Consider the following 16,629-nt stretch of genomic DNA (forward strand, 5'->3'; position numbering starts at 1 on the left):
TGGGGACCAAAGTGTAGTAAAACCTGAAACTATTTTGGGGACAATTTTTCAGGTCCATATTTGGATAACCTCCATTTTATAAAAATCTGTGAATTCAAGCATAAAAGCAAAAACTACAAAAGTTTTGTATTTTGATTGGCTACTTACGGTTACGGTTAGGGCTGGGTGGGGGGTATGGGTGTCGTAATTGGGATTAGGGTGTCTCCCATAGAGATGAATGGAAGGTCTCCATTTAGATAGGTGCGCCGACGTGTGTGTGTGTCCGTGTAAGTAAATAAAATTCACGAACCTGTAAGTGATCTTAATTCGATCACCTTTTTTTGTTTTACCTCTGATAGCCTTGTCAGTAGGTCCTTGAAGATAATTCAAACTTTCTTGGTGAAAAACTTAAAAAGAACATGGCATCTGTACTATATACTATATATACATGATAATTATAGGTAGGTACTGTGGTTAAGCTTTAGATCTCCAGCCTGGCAAACAGGAGGCAATTTGAATCCCTGCTGTTCTTTGCACTCAGCTTAAAGTACCTAATTATGATGGGGTCCTGGTAGCATGGTAATTAAAGAAATGGTTTTGTAACCTGACGGTTGCAGGCTCCAAATCCAGACTGGGTATGGACCTTCCCTTACTTAACCATCCTGCTGTTTTACTGGTGGGCTGTGACGTCAAACCACCCAAATCGCCGTTAAGCTGCATGACACGCGGACGCCGACATGAGGAAAGCCTCGCTCTCAAGGAGCATTGTCACCGTTTATATACTTTAGGATAAGAAGTTAAACATATTATACCAGAAAGTGAAGAGGAAAACCAACAACGCATATTTGTCGGTTGAAAAGCGTAAGCGCTCCTGTTTGCAAGTTTGTCAATTCGCGCCATTGCATAACTGCATAATTATGACCAACAGAAACATTAATTACATTTGCCCAACACGTGACATCAAAAATGTTTTTATGTGAATGTTTATAATATAATATTTCTGACTTGATCTTTTCATGCCAATTTTCAAAACCAGTCATGTTCGGCCATTCAGGGAACAGCAATTCATTCATTCGTAGGTTAATCCGAACTGCAGCACTACATTGTGTATCTTTTCAAATATCACCTCATGGATCTTAAATGATAATGAGGGACTTTAAGGGAAACAGTTTGTTTCCGTTATCTGATGGCAATGGTATATGGAAAAACGAGTTTCATTAACACATCCGCAATTAATCTAGATGACCTAATGATAACTACTCTTATGCAAACCAGCAACAACGATAAAAAGAGTAATCAGTTAGAGGCTCTGCAAAAAATCAGGTTACATGACTTTTCAGTCTGTAATACACCTTCGTTTTTTAATTCCCAGGGCACCTTCAGGAAATTTACATTTCTCGAAGAGAGGACAAGGTGGCTTTAGCGAGCCGGTGGGCGGGTCCCCGGGTAAATTTCTCGCGCTGTGATTGGGTGATCGCCGGATTTTACCCGTGTCATTTTCCCGGGATCGCTGACGCCTCTCGCCCGACCCTCCTGGCTGTGCGCTTTTTGGGACCCGGAATGGTCTCTGCATTTTGACCGAAGCCCAAGTTTCCTTCAGTTTGAAGGCTGGGCACCGGGAAGGAGGATCGGAGGGGCCTGGACTCGCTGCGAGAAGCCGACTGATCGCCTTTTTCACTTATGGCTTTATAGGAGCACCAGTGACGTCTTTTTTTGTTCGGATTGTTGGAAAGGGAGCTAGTTTTCAACCAAAGTCGCTTTTTTGTTCGCTGCTGCGGGCTCCGACCATGGAGATGCAGAAATGGTCCTCAAGGTGGAAAACGAAAAGGTGGATTTCGGATTCCACTCTAACCATAACCATCGCTATTACCTTCCTCCTGCAGGCTGCCAGTGTTAGAGCAGGTAAGAAATGCGTAAAGAGCAGTAAACTTTGTTTTTAGTTCACAATGCTTTGGAGAAACCCTGGGCATCTTGAGTGTAAATCATGTATACAATTACATGATGATACTTACACCGGCTATCACACGATAATATGACATTAAGATAATTTAGGCTTCTTAAATAGCCTACATCTAGATGAAGGGTGCCATAGTAAGGGCATTTCATTCAAGTGAAAACGTAAAATACACGTTTAGAGTATGAAATACAGGTCGTTCACAATCTCTAGGTCTAAGGGCAAGAGTTTTTCATTATTATACCTAGTTCATTGTAACCCCAGGAGTTCACTTTTTAAAATCCTCACGCTGCTTTCGGAGCCTGAAGAATACTTATGGGATATGATAGTATGTTGCGATAGATGTCATTCTCACTGCATCACAATTTACCGAAACATAGTATAAGTCCATAAGGCAGGGATCGGGTGACAGTGATTGTGTCGTTTTTACTGGCTGTTAAATAGGGATTTATGGTATGTGCGATAGAAGTATGGAGAGGGGACTTTCTTAATGCCCGCTTTAATATTTGCGGTCATAGGTAAAAAGAGCTTGTGTATGAGTCGATGGTCCGTTAGGTGTGTGTGGACTGGGTGGAATAAGATGCGGATAGAGGCTCACAGAAAGAAGACAGATGTCTGTTGCAGTTTTACGCAGTCTCTTTGTAATGGATTGCAACAGTTGTGATTTTTTATTTTTTTTTGCAACTCGAAGTTTTAAGATGTTATATAACATTCTCATTTCAAAGGCAGAGTAACACAAACACAGCATTGCTTTCTTTGTCTACCCAGTGAGCTGTGCGGATGTTAAGATAAAAATTAAAGGTGTCTCATGAAAGACAAAAAGTCGTTTGCATAGTAACGCGTCTCAGCATCGGGAGTGATACCATCGTGTCATTTCTTACGTTTACAATTAGTATAGTTTAGTTTGGAAACTGCTTATAGGAAAGGTAGTAACCAAGGACCACGATCCCGGTTGTAATTACAATGGTTGCGATTTGCGCTATTGTTCAGTACAGATTTGAGGCGCAGATGGTGCAGCTTACTGCAATATGCTTCTGAAAAAATATATGCATTTCACATTGCAAAATAACTTTTCATGATCACATGTACCGTAAAATGATCATCGTGCGCCTTTTGAAAGTTGCTGTTGTACAGAGCACCTAGATTATGCAAATACTTTACTGACCAGAGGAAACCCTTTCTCCACGCTAACCCGGTCTCCACCGAAGGCCAATAGGTGGTCTTTTTTTTTTTTTTTTTTGGGGAGGGGTCCTTTTCTGGAATCTCACTTTTTACGCTTGTTATAGTCTGTAGGCATTGTTTTACTAAAACAATCTAAAAAAACACAATCCCTAAATTACTCAATAAAATGTCCACTTGTATTTTCTGAAATAGATGCTCATTTAGTGGTGAACTACAGATTTTAAGAGCTTCACAGAGCGGGTCATTTTATGTGGATTGGAATGTTGTCTGTGTATGTGGACAATTTTGCCATTCCTGTTTTTTGGATAGAATTGGTGATACATTGTGTGGTATAATGGTGAAAAGCTGGCGCATAACGATTTAGTGACAATCTTAGGCATTTCGCTGTTCCTCAGAAGATGATGAGAGTAGACGAATACTGGTTTGTCACCTACGAATTCTCATACCTTGACCACTGATGTCCAGTCTGTCAGAACCATTACATTTGTGCTAAAATTCCTTGGCAGTGAAACAGGATCACAGTGGAATCCGAGTCCCATTGGACTGTTAGCTATATGAAAAGATTATCTAAAGCCCCCCCCCCCCCCCTTCTTGAAGGTCTGAGTGTTTCACAGTACAGGGAGCAAAGCTTATGATTTGAAACTTTTTTTATTACTATTTGCTTGTTTATTTGGGGTCTTTTGCACAAGGCTGGTTGTACACCGTGCAATGCAATGAAATTATCCCTGGCTCCCCTTGACGGATGGATGGCTTAAGCATTACGATGTGGCTTCCTTCCTGGGACACGCTGTCCCCTTTCGTGTTGGTTTTGCATGTGCTTGTTTGACATGACAGGTATTAAATCAAAGGAGGAGGAAGTGTTATGCAAATGAAATCGGGGATTTTTTTTTCGGTTCAGATGCCTCACACATCTTGTGGGTAATGAGCAACTCCTGTCACACACATGAGGCCCTGTTCTGCATGTGTCACCCCCCCCCCACACACACACACATTCACCCCCTCCTTTTTTGCTACAATGGAATTTAGTATTTTTTTTTTCACAGATATGATATCAAAATTGCCGTGTTTGAAATTAGTTAAGCTCATTCTCAGCAGATAATTTCAATTTTTATTTTCCGAAATACATTTATCTTGACTGTTTTGGGATGTTCACTGCAAAGACAGCCCTATATTTGGCACTTTGCATTTCACACCGTCGTGTGTAAGTAAAGTGTTAACCTGGTGTAAATTTAAAGCAATTTAGGTGTCTTAAGGACCGCACACAATCACTCGGCTCTTTAATGGCTTTGGGATGTTGCTGTTGTTTTTCCATCCTGGCCAAGTCGGCACATCTGGAATATATGAGGTCTGAATGCATGCAGTAGGTGGAAGAGATGTTCAGAGACTCGTAGAGAAACGTTTACTTCAGTTTTATAAGATCTGGTAGTCTTCCGGTGTCATGCGTCCAGCGCCGAAAAGCAAGTGTCCAGAGAACATTTCCTCAACCCCCTTTGAAGATGTCTGCATACTTTTACACCAAGTGAAAGTTCAGTTTATCCATGACCGTGTGAAATGTGGATTTCGGGCACTGAAAGTAGCATTTGCAGTGGTCCTGTCAAAAAGACTGATAGCTCAAACACCCAACACAATGCAAGTCTTTGTGAAATTAGTATAATTCTTAACAGATATGGACATTTTTCGTTTTTATTTATTTACATAATTTTTTGGTGGAAAATGGTATGATTAAGCTACGGGGTTTCTTTTTCCCCAACTGTTTTAAAGTTCAACAACCGAATGACTAAATGCGTTTTTTGTCTGACTGGAGATTTATCTGGCGCTGGGGCTGTGATACATGCGCGCTCTCACGTGCGGTTTACCGACCGTCGGTCCCTAGAGATATAGCGTATTGCCTGCTTTGCCAGAGCCTTAATGCGTTCAACATGAGTCCCGGGGAGAGACGCTTGCGAATGTGCAGACCGCTATGCTGCGCAGCTCCTAAACGAGCTTCTGGCAAAACCACAAACTGCAGGATCAGCGTTTCCTACAGACAGCTCCCATTTACTTGGGTGTACAGTAGGCAAGGTATTTTAAAAAGTGATGAAAGAAACAGTCTGTGCCAGGCAATCAGACCTGAATTCTTCAGCTTAGGAAATAGAACTTCAAATGGTTCTCCTCCGGTTTGGTAATTGGGTCTCTGATTGGAGGAATTAAATCAGCTGTTTGAGAGGGTAGATTCGTAACATCAAGGGACTGCGTTCAAGTCTCCAGCAAAATAATTAAGTGTAACAACGTAAGTAAAAGGTCAGTAAATAAACTACGTATTAAATAGGTGATTTGGGAGCTAAGTTGTCCCAATGGATTGTGTACTAAGGCAATAAATTACGATATATTTTCTTCCCCACTAGGAATTTTAGTAATTGATGCCAGACTTTTTTCTTTTTAAAAGACACTTCTCAGTGTAAGACTGATGCTGTGGAGCAGCTTTGAGTGATTTAAAAGGAACGTCCACCCAGTTTGTTCATCACCAGACGATTTCCTGGATTCACCTTCCATAGCGAATCATCTGACATCATCGGGACGCTGTTCCAGATTGAAATATTTCTCTATTATGATATTTACATGAAAGTTCACATTTTCTCCTAGAAATGTTCCGTTTCTAATACCCCATTAGTCTTTTTTTTACTTAATGCCGGTCATAGTACAGATTTTGGGACAAAAAAAAAAATAGACTGTTAAAGGAATGGGTGCTATTGCTGGAAGTGGAGTTTGGAAATCTCGTGCTCGCTGCAGATTTTTATCGTGGTAAACACGTGCAACAACAAAGTAAAAAAACACAACTATAGAAACATTTACGATACCATAATATCGGTTTTATATGCATTATGGTATTCTGGACGTAAATGTTTCTGGAAAAAAACTGCTTGTTTTATTGCCCTCCAATTATGACTGTTTCTCATTGGCGGGCTTCGTGTGCAGAAGATTGCGAGATCTATCAGAAGTTTGAAAAAGGGTTCATTATAGTCCATCTGAAATATTATCCCAGGGGTGTATGTGGAATTGAATGGGATAAAAGAAGAAATCTCTAGTGTGAAACGGAAAGGATCGCTGAGAAATGGGAACCAAAGATGTCTTAAAATCCAAAGGCATGCTGACCCATCCAAAGAGTCTTACCGCTGGCCGGCCGTGGGGACAATGTTTATTATTGTTCTTGTCTTCAAAGGCGTTTGTTCCCATCATGACACTAGCAGGGAGAGCTTATGGTCCAAACTTGTGTACCTCGTTGTTTTTTGATGGCAAGCAGCTGTGTTTTGAAGCGAGTGGCATCAAACAGGAAGTTCAAGGGGTAAGTTGTCACTACAGATACTATAGACGTATTTGCATCCTGCCGAAGACACTTTTTATTTGAAGCGGCACGGTAGCAGTATCTTTTTGGGCGATGAGCTTAGCTGATATTGTGAGCTTCTGAATGAGTCTCAAAGATGCATAAGTAGATCCTGCTGCAGTCCTACTGTACATAAGAACGTAAGACATTTACAAAGGAGAGGAGGTCATTCAGCCCACCGGGCTCATTTGGGGAGAACTTAACTAATAGCTCAGAGTTGTTAAAATCTTATCTAGCTCTGATTTAAAGGAACCCAGGGTTTTAGCTTGCACTACACTAGCAGGAAGACTATTCAACACTCTAACGACACGCTGTGTAAAGAAGGGCTTCCTCAAATTCATTTAAAAATGTTCTCCCGCTAATTTCCATTTATGGCCAGAAGTTCTAGTATTTAAACTAATATTAAAATAGCCATTTGGCTGAACAGGATCCTGACCTGTTAGATTCTGGATTATGTCCTCCCTTAGTCTCATTTGCTCGAGGCTAAACAGATTCAGCTCAGTTAACCTCTCCTCATAAGACATTCCTCTATGACCAAGAATCATTCTCATCACCCTACGTTGCACCCTTTTCAAGGCAGCAATGTCCTTCTTAAGCTTTGGTGACAAAACCTGCACACAATATTCCAGGTGGGGTCTTACCAAGGAATTATATAATCGTAGCATCACCTCCCTGGACTTATACTGCACGCACCTAGGGATGTAACCCAACATCCTATTGGCCTTTTTTCTTGCTTCCCCACTCTGGAAAAGTGGGACATGGAAGCATCAACATACACAATGAGGTCTTTCTCATAATCAGCTACCTTTATTTCAGTGGAACCTATAAAATATCTGTACTTTATATTTCTGCTCCCTGCATGGATTACCTAACATTTATCTACATTAAATTTCATCTGCCAGGTATCAGCCCAGTCGTTAATTAAATCAAGATCCCATTGTACCCTTTGTGCTGCTAATTTAGTATCTGCTACACCAACCACATTGGTGTCGTCTGAAAATTTAACCAGTGTACTCTATTTATTGGTGTCAATATCATTAATGTAAATTAGGAACAATAATGGTCCTAAAATTGAACCCTGTGGTACCCCACCATCAACGCAGACCCACTGTGACATTGTGCCTCTAATAACTACTCGCTGCTTCATGTCTGTTAACCAGTTTTCGATCCAAGCTGCTACAGTTCCTAAAATTCCTGCAACTTTGAGCTTAAGCAAGAGCCGTTTGTGGGGGACAACATCAAAGGCCTTCTGGAAATCTAAGTACTTTTTGTTATCAATTTCTCTTGTAGCTTCCTCAAAGAACTCAAGTAGGTTAGTTGAACAGGATCTACTTCTCCTAAATCCATGTTGGCTATCCCTCAGAATGTTATTTGCATCCAGGTAATCTACCATTTTCACTTGGATAATAGCTTTCATTATTTTTCCAGTAATGCTAGTTAAACTGATTGGCTTATAGTTTGCTGGATTACTTCTATCCCCTTTTTTGAATATGGGTGTTATATTAGCATGCTTCCAATCAGAAGGTACCACATCCGCAGATAACGATTTCTGGAATATTAATGTTACAGGTTGGCTAATAATAACCCTCATCTCTTTTATGCCATCAGGCCGCTGTGATTTATTTATTTTGAGCTTAGCTAGGCTTTGTACCACATCAGCCTCAGTTAGACATATAACATATAATGCATTTTTGCATTGGATTAGAATTATTATACAGACGCTTTTCTACTTACGAACTTTCGACTTACGAACTTTCAGACATACGAACGAGCAGGACTGTAAGTCCAAATTATGTTCATTGGGCTCCCGTTTCCTGTTCGCAACAAACTTTTTTTTTCTGTTCGGCAATTCCGCCCAGTGCGACGTCTAGCCGCTACTCCCGCCGCGCAGCAGCATAGCGTGCGTACTCCCAGCATCCTAATGGTGTTGAATAACGACTTACGAACATTTCAAGTTACGAACAGCCGCTCGGAACATATTTCATTCGTAAGTAGAGGAGCGTCTGTATATTAAAAAAAACAGTAAATGTATTTGAATTGGTTCTTTAAAGCAGTATTTGCCCCTATGCAATGTTATGATGGGTGAAACAAAGAGATACAATATGCAGAACGCAACCAATATGCTGATTCATTGTTTGCATTTACTGTGCCCCATGTGGCCACTAGAGGTACTAACGCCACAAGATATGAATTGGGATTTCTGAGCAATGAATGTTTGGTGGCTTACAGCTCTTGTTTAATTGACATAAGTGGGATAGTATTGTCAATTCATTTTGTGTAAAGTTTTTATAGTGGCTTATTGGTAACCTAGTGGAAGCACTGGGCGAACATCTATGGCAGCGTTTCCCAATCTGATCCTCGGGGACCCACAGCCGGTCCATGTTCTTGCTCCCTTCCAGTTCCCTGCCAGACAGCCCACATTTTTGCTCCCCTACCAGGAGCTGGGAGAGAGCAGAACCTGAAGACTGGATTGCGAAACATTTATGTGGAGAATGAAGCTATTCACTGCAATAAGGGAAAAGTGTTACAAGCTCTGCTGCTGGCTTCCGTTGTTAGGACTCTGTTGCAGGTCTCCAGTGCTGAAATCCACTTTTAGGCACCCCTGCTGGACCTGGAGACTAAAATGAAGTCCAGAAGAGCTCGTTTGTCCTTCACACTATCTAGTGTAGTCAGCCAAGTTACACTGAACAGATATATCATTCAAATGAGTCTAATAGTTCTGTTTGGTGACTGCCTTGCATTTAAATGATCATTACACATATCCTGTATTATGTAAATTATAACCCATTATCATCATTTATAATTTCAGAGGTTTATTCTCTGTATTTTTAGTGATTCAGCTGGAATTTATTTTTATGGATTTTTTCCCCCAAGTGGAAATTCCATTCAAAAACTGTTGATGTTATCGTTTCATGTCAAATGGTATGAAGTGGTCTACATGACTCACCCATAGATTACCAGGTTTGCTGGTAGACCTGCTATTTCCAAATCAATGGACCACTTCAGCTGTCCAAACATACAAGCCAGAAGAAACCAACTGTATGTTTTACTGGGTGACTTCTGGAAATTTCTTGTGATTTTCCATTAGGCTAACTGGTATGCCTTACTCAGCAATAGGACTACATGCTGACATGGCATTTGTTACATTGTATCTGCTCTGCTCTGTAGGCTATAGCAATAGGACTATATGCTGACATGGCATTTGTTACATTGTATCTGCTCTGCTCTGTGGGCTATAGCAATAGGACTATATGCTGACATGGCATTTGTTACATTGTATCTGCTCTGCTCTGTGGGCTATAGCAATAGGACTATATGCTGACATGGCATTTGCTACATTGTATCTGCTCTGCTCTGTGGGCTATAGCAATAGGACTATATGCTGACATGGCATTTGCTACATTGTATCTGCTCTGCTTTGTGGGCTGTAAGACAAGCAAAGAGCCAGACAATGAAACTTTGTTGAATTGATAAAGAATCCCCTCAAATATAGTGGACTTCTGCAGGCTACCTTGAATCCCTTGGAGGAAGAGAGATTGCTTTGTCGCGTTGTTGATAACTAGCCTGATTTCTTGTCTTTGTCCTGTAATGTTTTGCTGGATAATATTGAGTTTGATAATCTTTTGATCTTCCATCACCTCTCGACCAGGACAGGGTTGCAGGGAACCTGTTAGTACAATATATTACTTCAGCTAAACAGTTTCTGATTGTGTCTGATTAGAGATAGGGTTAGGAGCTCTGTCATTCGGGAGGGACTCGGAGTAGAGCCGCTGCTCCTCCACAGGGTGGCTGGGCTCTCCCTTAGAGAGAGGGTGAGGAGCTCGGTCATTCGGGAGGGACTCGGAGTAGAGCCGCTGCTCCTCCATAGGGTGGCTGGGCTCTCCCTTAGAGAGAGGGTGAGGAGCTCTGTCATTCGGGAGGGATTCGGAGTAGAGCCGCTGCTCCTCCACAGGGTGGCTGGGCTCTCCCTTAGAGAGAGGGTGAGGAGCTCGGTCATTCAGGAGGGACTCGGAGGAGAGCGGCTGCTCCTCCGCATCGAGAGGAGCCAGATGTGGTGGCTCAGGCATCTGGTCAGGATGCCTCCTGGACGCCTCCCTGGTGAGGTGTTCCGGGCATGTCCCACTGGGAGGAGGCCCCGGGGAAGACTCAGGACATGCTGGAGGGACTATGTCTCTCGGCTGACCTGGGAACGCCTCGGGATCCCCCCAGAGGAGCTGGACGAAGTGGCCGGGGAGAGGGAAGTCTGGGCCTCCCTGCTGAGACTGCTGCCCCCGCGACCCTAACTGGATACGCGGTAGATGATGGATGGGTGGGTGTCCTGGTCTTGTGACTTTGCATAATACGTTTGGCAGTGGGCCGAATTTGCATTTAGCCATTTCATAAAAACTTGGCTGACAAGTCGGCAGATTGTGTGGTTGGTTTTATCGGAAATTACGGGACTAAGCGAATGTATTCCGTTATCAATGTCCTTTGGTTATTCATCATAAACACTTTCCTATCACATCCTAAAAAATACAGTGTGGAAAATAATGTTTCGGATGATGGATAGAGGGCTATTGGAAAATGCCTCAATTACCTCAAAATTGTATCTTCTGGATAATTTTAAGTTACAATTCATGAGGCTTTTATTGAGTCCTTTACTTTCTTGTCAAACCAGCCTTGCCATGAGAGTATTGGGCCATTTAATAAAATGGTTAAAGTGTGATATGAAAACATACAGATTTTGGTTGTCTCATAAACTCTGACTGGAACAATACACCAAGATATTATATAAATATCAAAAGCCCAGTGTCAGTTTTAAGCTTGTATTCATTGTGGTAATGACAAGATGGGCACCGTTTGTTAGTTTTGGAAGAAAGTCATCGGAACATTCTGGATCTTCCTTCAGTCTGTTGTGCAGACGCTGGGCTGAAATACCTCATGCATTGATGTTCCCCCTGCTGCAACTTTCCAAATAAACCCACTGAAACTGTCCCTCCCCCCCCCCCCACAGCCGAACCCGTGGATGTCCTGAAAGTTCTAGAATTTCACAGCTCTCCCGGAGGGGTTAGGAAAACGGCGGGATTCTGCGAGAACAGGAGAGCGTCGCGCCCGGACACAGCCTACCGGGTGGGCAAGCAGGCACAGCTCAGCGCTCCCACCAAGCAGCTCTTTCCAGGTGATTCCATTGCCGCTTGCTAGTTCCCATCACCGAAACATCTCCCCAGATATGACCCTCACCATCTTCACTTTCACTTCACCTCTCCCTTTCTCTGCAACTTTCATTCTCTCTCTCCCTCTTTCTCTCTTTCTCTCTCCCCCCCCTCTGTCTCTCTCTGTCTCTCTCTTTTCTCTCTCTCTCCCTCTCTCTCTGTCTCTCTCTCTCTCTCTCTCTCTCTCCCCCCCTCTGTCTCTCTCTTTCTCTCTCTCTCTCTCTCTCTCTCTCCTCGCTCTCTCTCTCTCTCTCCCTCTCTCTCTCTCTCTCTCTCTCTCTCTCAGAGCAAGCACTGTCAGTTCATTCCTGTACAGCGGGCGCTTGGGATGCCACAGTTGTTTTGCTATTTATTGATTTAGGACAGAGTTCATCAGAGAAGACGAAAGGTCCTTCATAACATTGATTGTCTTTTCTTCAAGACTGGAGCCATGCCATGTCCTTTGCCAGCTGTTATTCTGAAATACAGACACATCATTCCTATGAAATCCAAGATAATTTTAAACAAAAATGCAGATGACACTGATTCTTACAGACAGTGTCTTTCATCTATGATTCATATAATGAATTGTTCACTGAAATATTAGTCTTGAGTATTATTAATTGTTATATTGGTGTTAATCAACATTATCTTATTCATACACACTTTATACAGATTCAACCTTTTGTCTGAGTTTTTTTATTCTTCCAACGCTGACAGCTGTTGTTTGTCTCATCTATTTCATTAGTTTTTCTCTGACAGTTTTATTTGCCGAAAAAAGGCTTCTTGAATTTTCACTTTTATTGGAAGCAAAATTTTAGTTTAAAATTGGGTTTTGCTGGGTGTATCTGTGTGTGCATTGGTCGCTGTTCAAATTGGCGTCACTGCAAAGCGAAAATAACACGCCGAATAGCAGCAAATTAAATTAACAATTAAACTTGTGATTTTTGGCTGAAAAATGACCGCTTGAAAACTGTAAGGCTTCAGGGCTGGAAATTTCTGTAAATAGTGTTTGAAGTAGGATGAGTATCCTGTCAGCTGCTGGATACAACAACTGTTGTGGGCTTTTATTTTATATATACTTTCTTTTTAGACCTTGCCTTAAATGCTTTATTGGAATGAACTTGCAAAATGTGTCCAATACAAAGAAACGTGTTGTATTTTGAAATATGAAATAGCATAGAAGCCCAGATGGCAGCTTATAGTAACAGTGTGGAGCAGAACGTTCTAGGTCTTGGGCACACAGAAGTTCTTCACAACATCCCAGAGACGTCCTAAGAAAGGACTGCAAACAAACCTTTTTATTATCCAGGAGGAGTCTTCCCGGAGGATTTCTCCATCCTCATGACCATCAAACCCAAGGCCGGCATCCAGTCCTTCCTGCTGTCCGTGTACAATGAGCAAGGCGTCCAGCAGTTGGGTGTTGAGATTGGACGCTCTCCCGTCTTCCTGTACGAGGACCAGCATGGGAAGCCTGCCCCCAACGATTACCCTCTGTTCGGGAACATCAACCTCGCCGACGGGAAGTAAGTGATGTGTGGAGAACTCTACCGGATCTGTTCCCGGTCATTTTCGCCCGTTCCTTCAGCAAGCTGTTGGGTTTCCGTAGCTTCTGTTGGCCTGTCATTCCCCATGGAGTGTCCCTTCAGCCTTATAAACTGAACACATGCTTGGAAATGCATAGTTAGCTTTGGTCAAAGCCCATGAGGTGGCCTTAGTCAGGCTTGACTGCCAGTACCCACACCAAAGCTGCCGGGAAAAGTTGGCGACTGTGGAGGTGTCAGTGGGTAAAGTTGTTAACTGGTTGGGGGGCAATGGAGGGACTGGTCCTCTGGTATACTGGGCATTCTCCCAGTGGGCCAGTGTGGCGGGGTCTGCAAAATTTAGTGCTTGCCAGAAGAATCATGAGGGACTCCAAAACCCAGGGCTGACCCTAATTCTCAGTCAACCCATATTTAGAAGGTGGTTGTGGGGGGGGGGGGTGGATCAGAGTCTAGATTGAATAATTTAAATATAGATTCTGAGATTTAATTTTCATTAGGTGCTGGAAGACTTCACTCCTGGTTACTAATGCATTTGGAATTACATCACATTACTGTCACACCCTATCAGTATATGAACAGAAATTAGTGTAGATTTAACCAAGGCAAAGTGACATGACCTGACTCCTACAATGCTGCTATTTCCACTCTATTTATACGCTACAATAGGTGATCTTACTCATGAAATAGTGCATGAACATGTGCTTAAAATATACGCTAATTTTGCACTGGCATCAGTGAACCTGCAAAAAGTAGTTTTTATGCCCAAGGAAAATTACCATCCATTAAATAATGCTCAAAACCTTATTATTTAAGCTACTATTAGTGCAAATTTTGAATTTAGCTAGCGATAGTTTTATAGTTGGCTTCAAGCGGGCAAATTTACACCTGATTTCTATAAAGATGCTACAACAGTTGAGTTTTTGTAAACTTGGAAATGGGCAATTTTTATTGAATTGTTTTATGTAGCTTTTTCTGTGAACACAAAACATCCACAAATTTAGTTTACAAGTCCACATTTCTTTCGGTAAAGGTAAATACAGACATTAATTTTTCAAGAAACGCAAACATCAACGTATAACCCACCTCATGGTTCGGAGATGGAGTTCCCTGAAGGATGATAAATTTGTTTATTTTGAATATTTATTGTATTTGGGTGGAGTTCTGACTGGATTAGTTTAGTGTGGCTGTTTTCAGTTAAATCTGTTATGGTTTTAATAACTTAGCTCAGCAATAAACAATTATTCTGTGACAGCGGGTGTCAAAATATTTCACAAAATGTCACATGTTGTATGATGAGCCCAGAAAAAACCAATAGTTTTACTCTTTAATTTATTTCCTTGTCAGATTATAATGTTAATCATATGACTTCAGTCTCTGTTGATTCGAAGCATTTCACACAAATTCGGCCTAATTCTGTTGGAGACAAAGTTGGGATTGTGCTTTTACTCCTTCTGTGTCCCTATTAAGTGTCTGTTCTATGATTCATTTGGGGGTGGGAGAGGGGGGGGCACGCCTTCTTTTGTTCCCGTGTGAAACGAGAGGTGATCTCTAATCCCAGAAGTGGGCAGGATTTCCCTCACCTGAACCTCTGTGAATCAGGGGCCAGGCTAGGGTCTGTCCGCGGCAGTCCTAGCCCGAATCGGCTTAGCTGAGACGATTAATGACGTGCTCACAGGAATGCAGCATTCATCTTAGCTTTTGAGCGAGAGGAAAGTCAACTCATGTCAAGTCTAGTTGGGTGGGCTTTATTGTCATTTATTGGCACAAGATAGCTTTCCCGTAGGACCACGGCGCTACTTATGTAGAGCGGTGGTTCTCAAACTTGGTCCTCGGGACCCACTGCCCTGCTTGTGTTCCCGCTATCCCTGCCCTACACACTGCGGATTGACTGAACTCACCTGATCCAGGTAATCAGAAGCTGAAAGACAGCTGGGACTTGTGTGTGGCGCAGGGATAGTAGGAAAACAAGCAGGGCAGTGATGTAGAGCAATCATAGAGGAACATGTCTTAGAAGAGCGAAACATGGGGAAATAGAGGTATTACGTTTTTTTCATTCAGGCGTGAATATATTAAAAAGATACTTTTCGTTAAAGTTGGTCTGATGCGCTCACTCTAGAGCTCTAACGGGATGGAATGTATATCAGCATCTTAGGGATCTGAATCCATGTCCAGAAGGTTGTTGGTACAAATCTAGGGGTTAGCTGAAGACCCAACCGGCCCTCCTCTCGGCCCCAATGCTTTCTTCATGTTTGTGAAGGTTTGAACAAAAGTCTCCAAAATGTAAAACTCTTAAATTCCACAAACTTCTACTCCTCAATCAAAAGAGGGTTTAGGTCAGACTGCAAGCTCTTCTTCTCACTTCTCCTCTACCTGCTTTCTCCACACAGGTGGCATCGGGTAGCCATAAGCGTCCAGAAGAAGACGGTGACCATCATTGTCGACTGTAAGAAGAAGGTGACCAAACCTCTGGGGAGAAGCGACCGCCCGGTCGTTAGCACCAACGGCATCACCGTGTTCGGCACCAGGATCCTGGATGACGAAGTCTTCGAGGTACCACCCTCTAGTTCATATTCATTTACTAAAAATGGCAACCAGATTTGGTCAACCTTTGTAACATTTTGCTTTATAGACTTTTGCCAGGCTGACCACTCTAATATCTTTTAACTCCTTTGTTTATTAAAACTAATCATTTATTTCACTGCAGTTTGGGCTACAGTAGTTAATATTTCATCTCCGTAGTCAAGGTTTTGTCAAAAGTTATGCCTCGTTCATTTTTGGCAGTTTTTAATCAGTTCTTAGTCATTGACATGAATCCGGTTTTATTAATATCTGCATATTAGTTTATTGCCAGTGGGTATGTTTGTGCATCAGTGAAATGTACTTCTTTGAGGCTGTCCGATTGCTAGGCCGTAAAAAGATATCTGGGGTGACCAGATTTTGCTTGAATGTGCTCTGAGCGGCCAGATGAGTGCAAACAAGTATCCGAAGGAGTTTGAAAAATGCTGACAGATAAATAGCAGATTTAGAGCTATTCTGCTCTCATATGTGCCGCTTTTTCATTTGTTAAGTGCTGGAGTTTTAACATCAAATAAAATAATATGGGACAGAAGTTTATTGTCCTGTAAATTATAAAAGACGCCATTAGTTTCGGTTCTAGCAGTGAAAGCATTGTGAATAAATTTAATAATAAAATTCGGCTAGAAACAAAAAACGGCAAATAATATAAACCTAGAAATGTACAATGAACAACATGGATAAATGAATTTAATGGACAATGTGGTTCTTTGAGTCAATAGGATGAGTGTGTGTCCTTCCAAATGTCGTCATGATGTTTGGAGTTCAAGCCAGAGGGCTTGCAAATGGAACATGTTCCCTTCCTGAGTACATTGTATTCTGTTTGCTTGTCTATCTTTTTTGGTGATTAATCCCCTTTAAAAA

The 16,629-nt window shown here is 42.0% G+C and overlaps 1 protein-coding gene across 1 annotated transcript in view; it reads left to right on the top strand.

The window, feature by feature from the left end:
- The first annotated feature begins 1,504 nt into the window (after positions 1 to 1,504).
- Positions 1,505 to 16,629, top strand: part of col11a1b (collagen, type XI, alpha 1b) — an 86,183-nt gene continuing 71,058 nt past the window's right edge. The window contains exons 1-4 of the mRNA XM_048989358.1: positions 1,505 to 1,881; positions 11,470 to 11,634; positions 12,960 to 13,173; positions 15,579 to 15,741. Coding sequence (XP_048845315.1) covers positions 1,767 to 1,881; positions 11,470 to 11,634; positions 12,960 to 13,173; positions 15,579 to 15,741 — 657 coding nt within the window. The 5' untranslated portion in view covers positions 1,505 to 1,766. The remainder of the gene's footprint in view (positions 1,882 to 11,469; positions 11,635 to 12,959; positions 13,174 to 15,578; positions 15,742 to 16,629) is intronic.

The sequence above is a fragment of the Brienomyrus brachyistius genome, chromosome 21 (genome assembly GCF_023856365.1).
Source record: "Brienomyrus brachyistius isolate T26 chromosome 21, BBRACH_0.4, whole genome shotgun sequence".
Classification (NCBI taxonomy): domain Eukaryota; kingdom Metazoa; phylum Chordata; class Actinopteri; order Osteoglossiformes; family Mormyridae; genus Brienomyrus; species Brienomyrus brachyistius.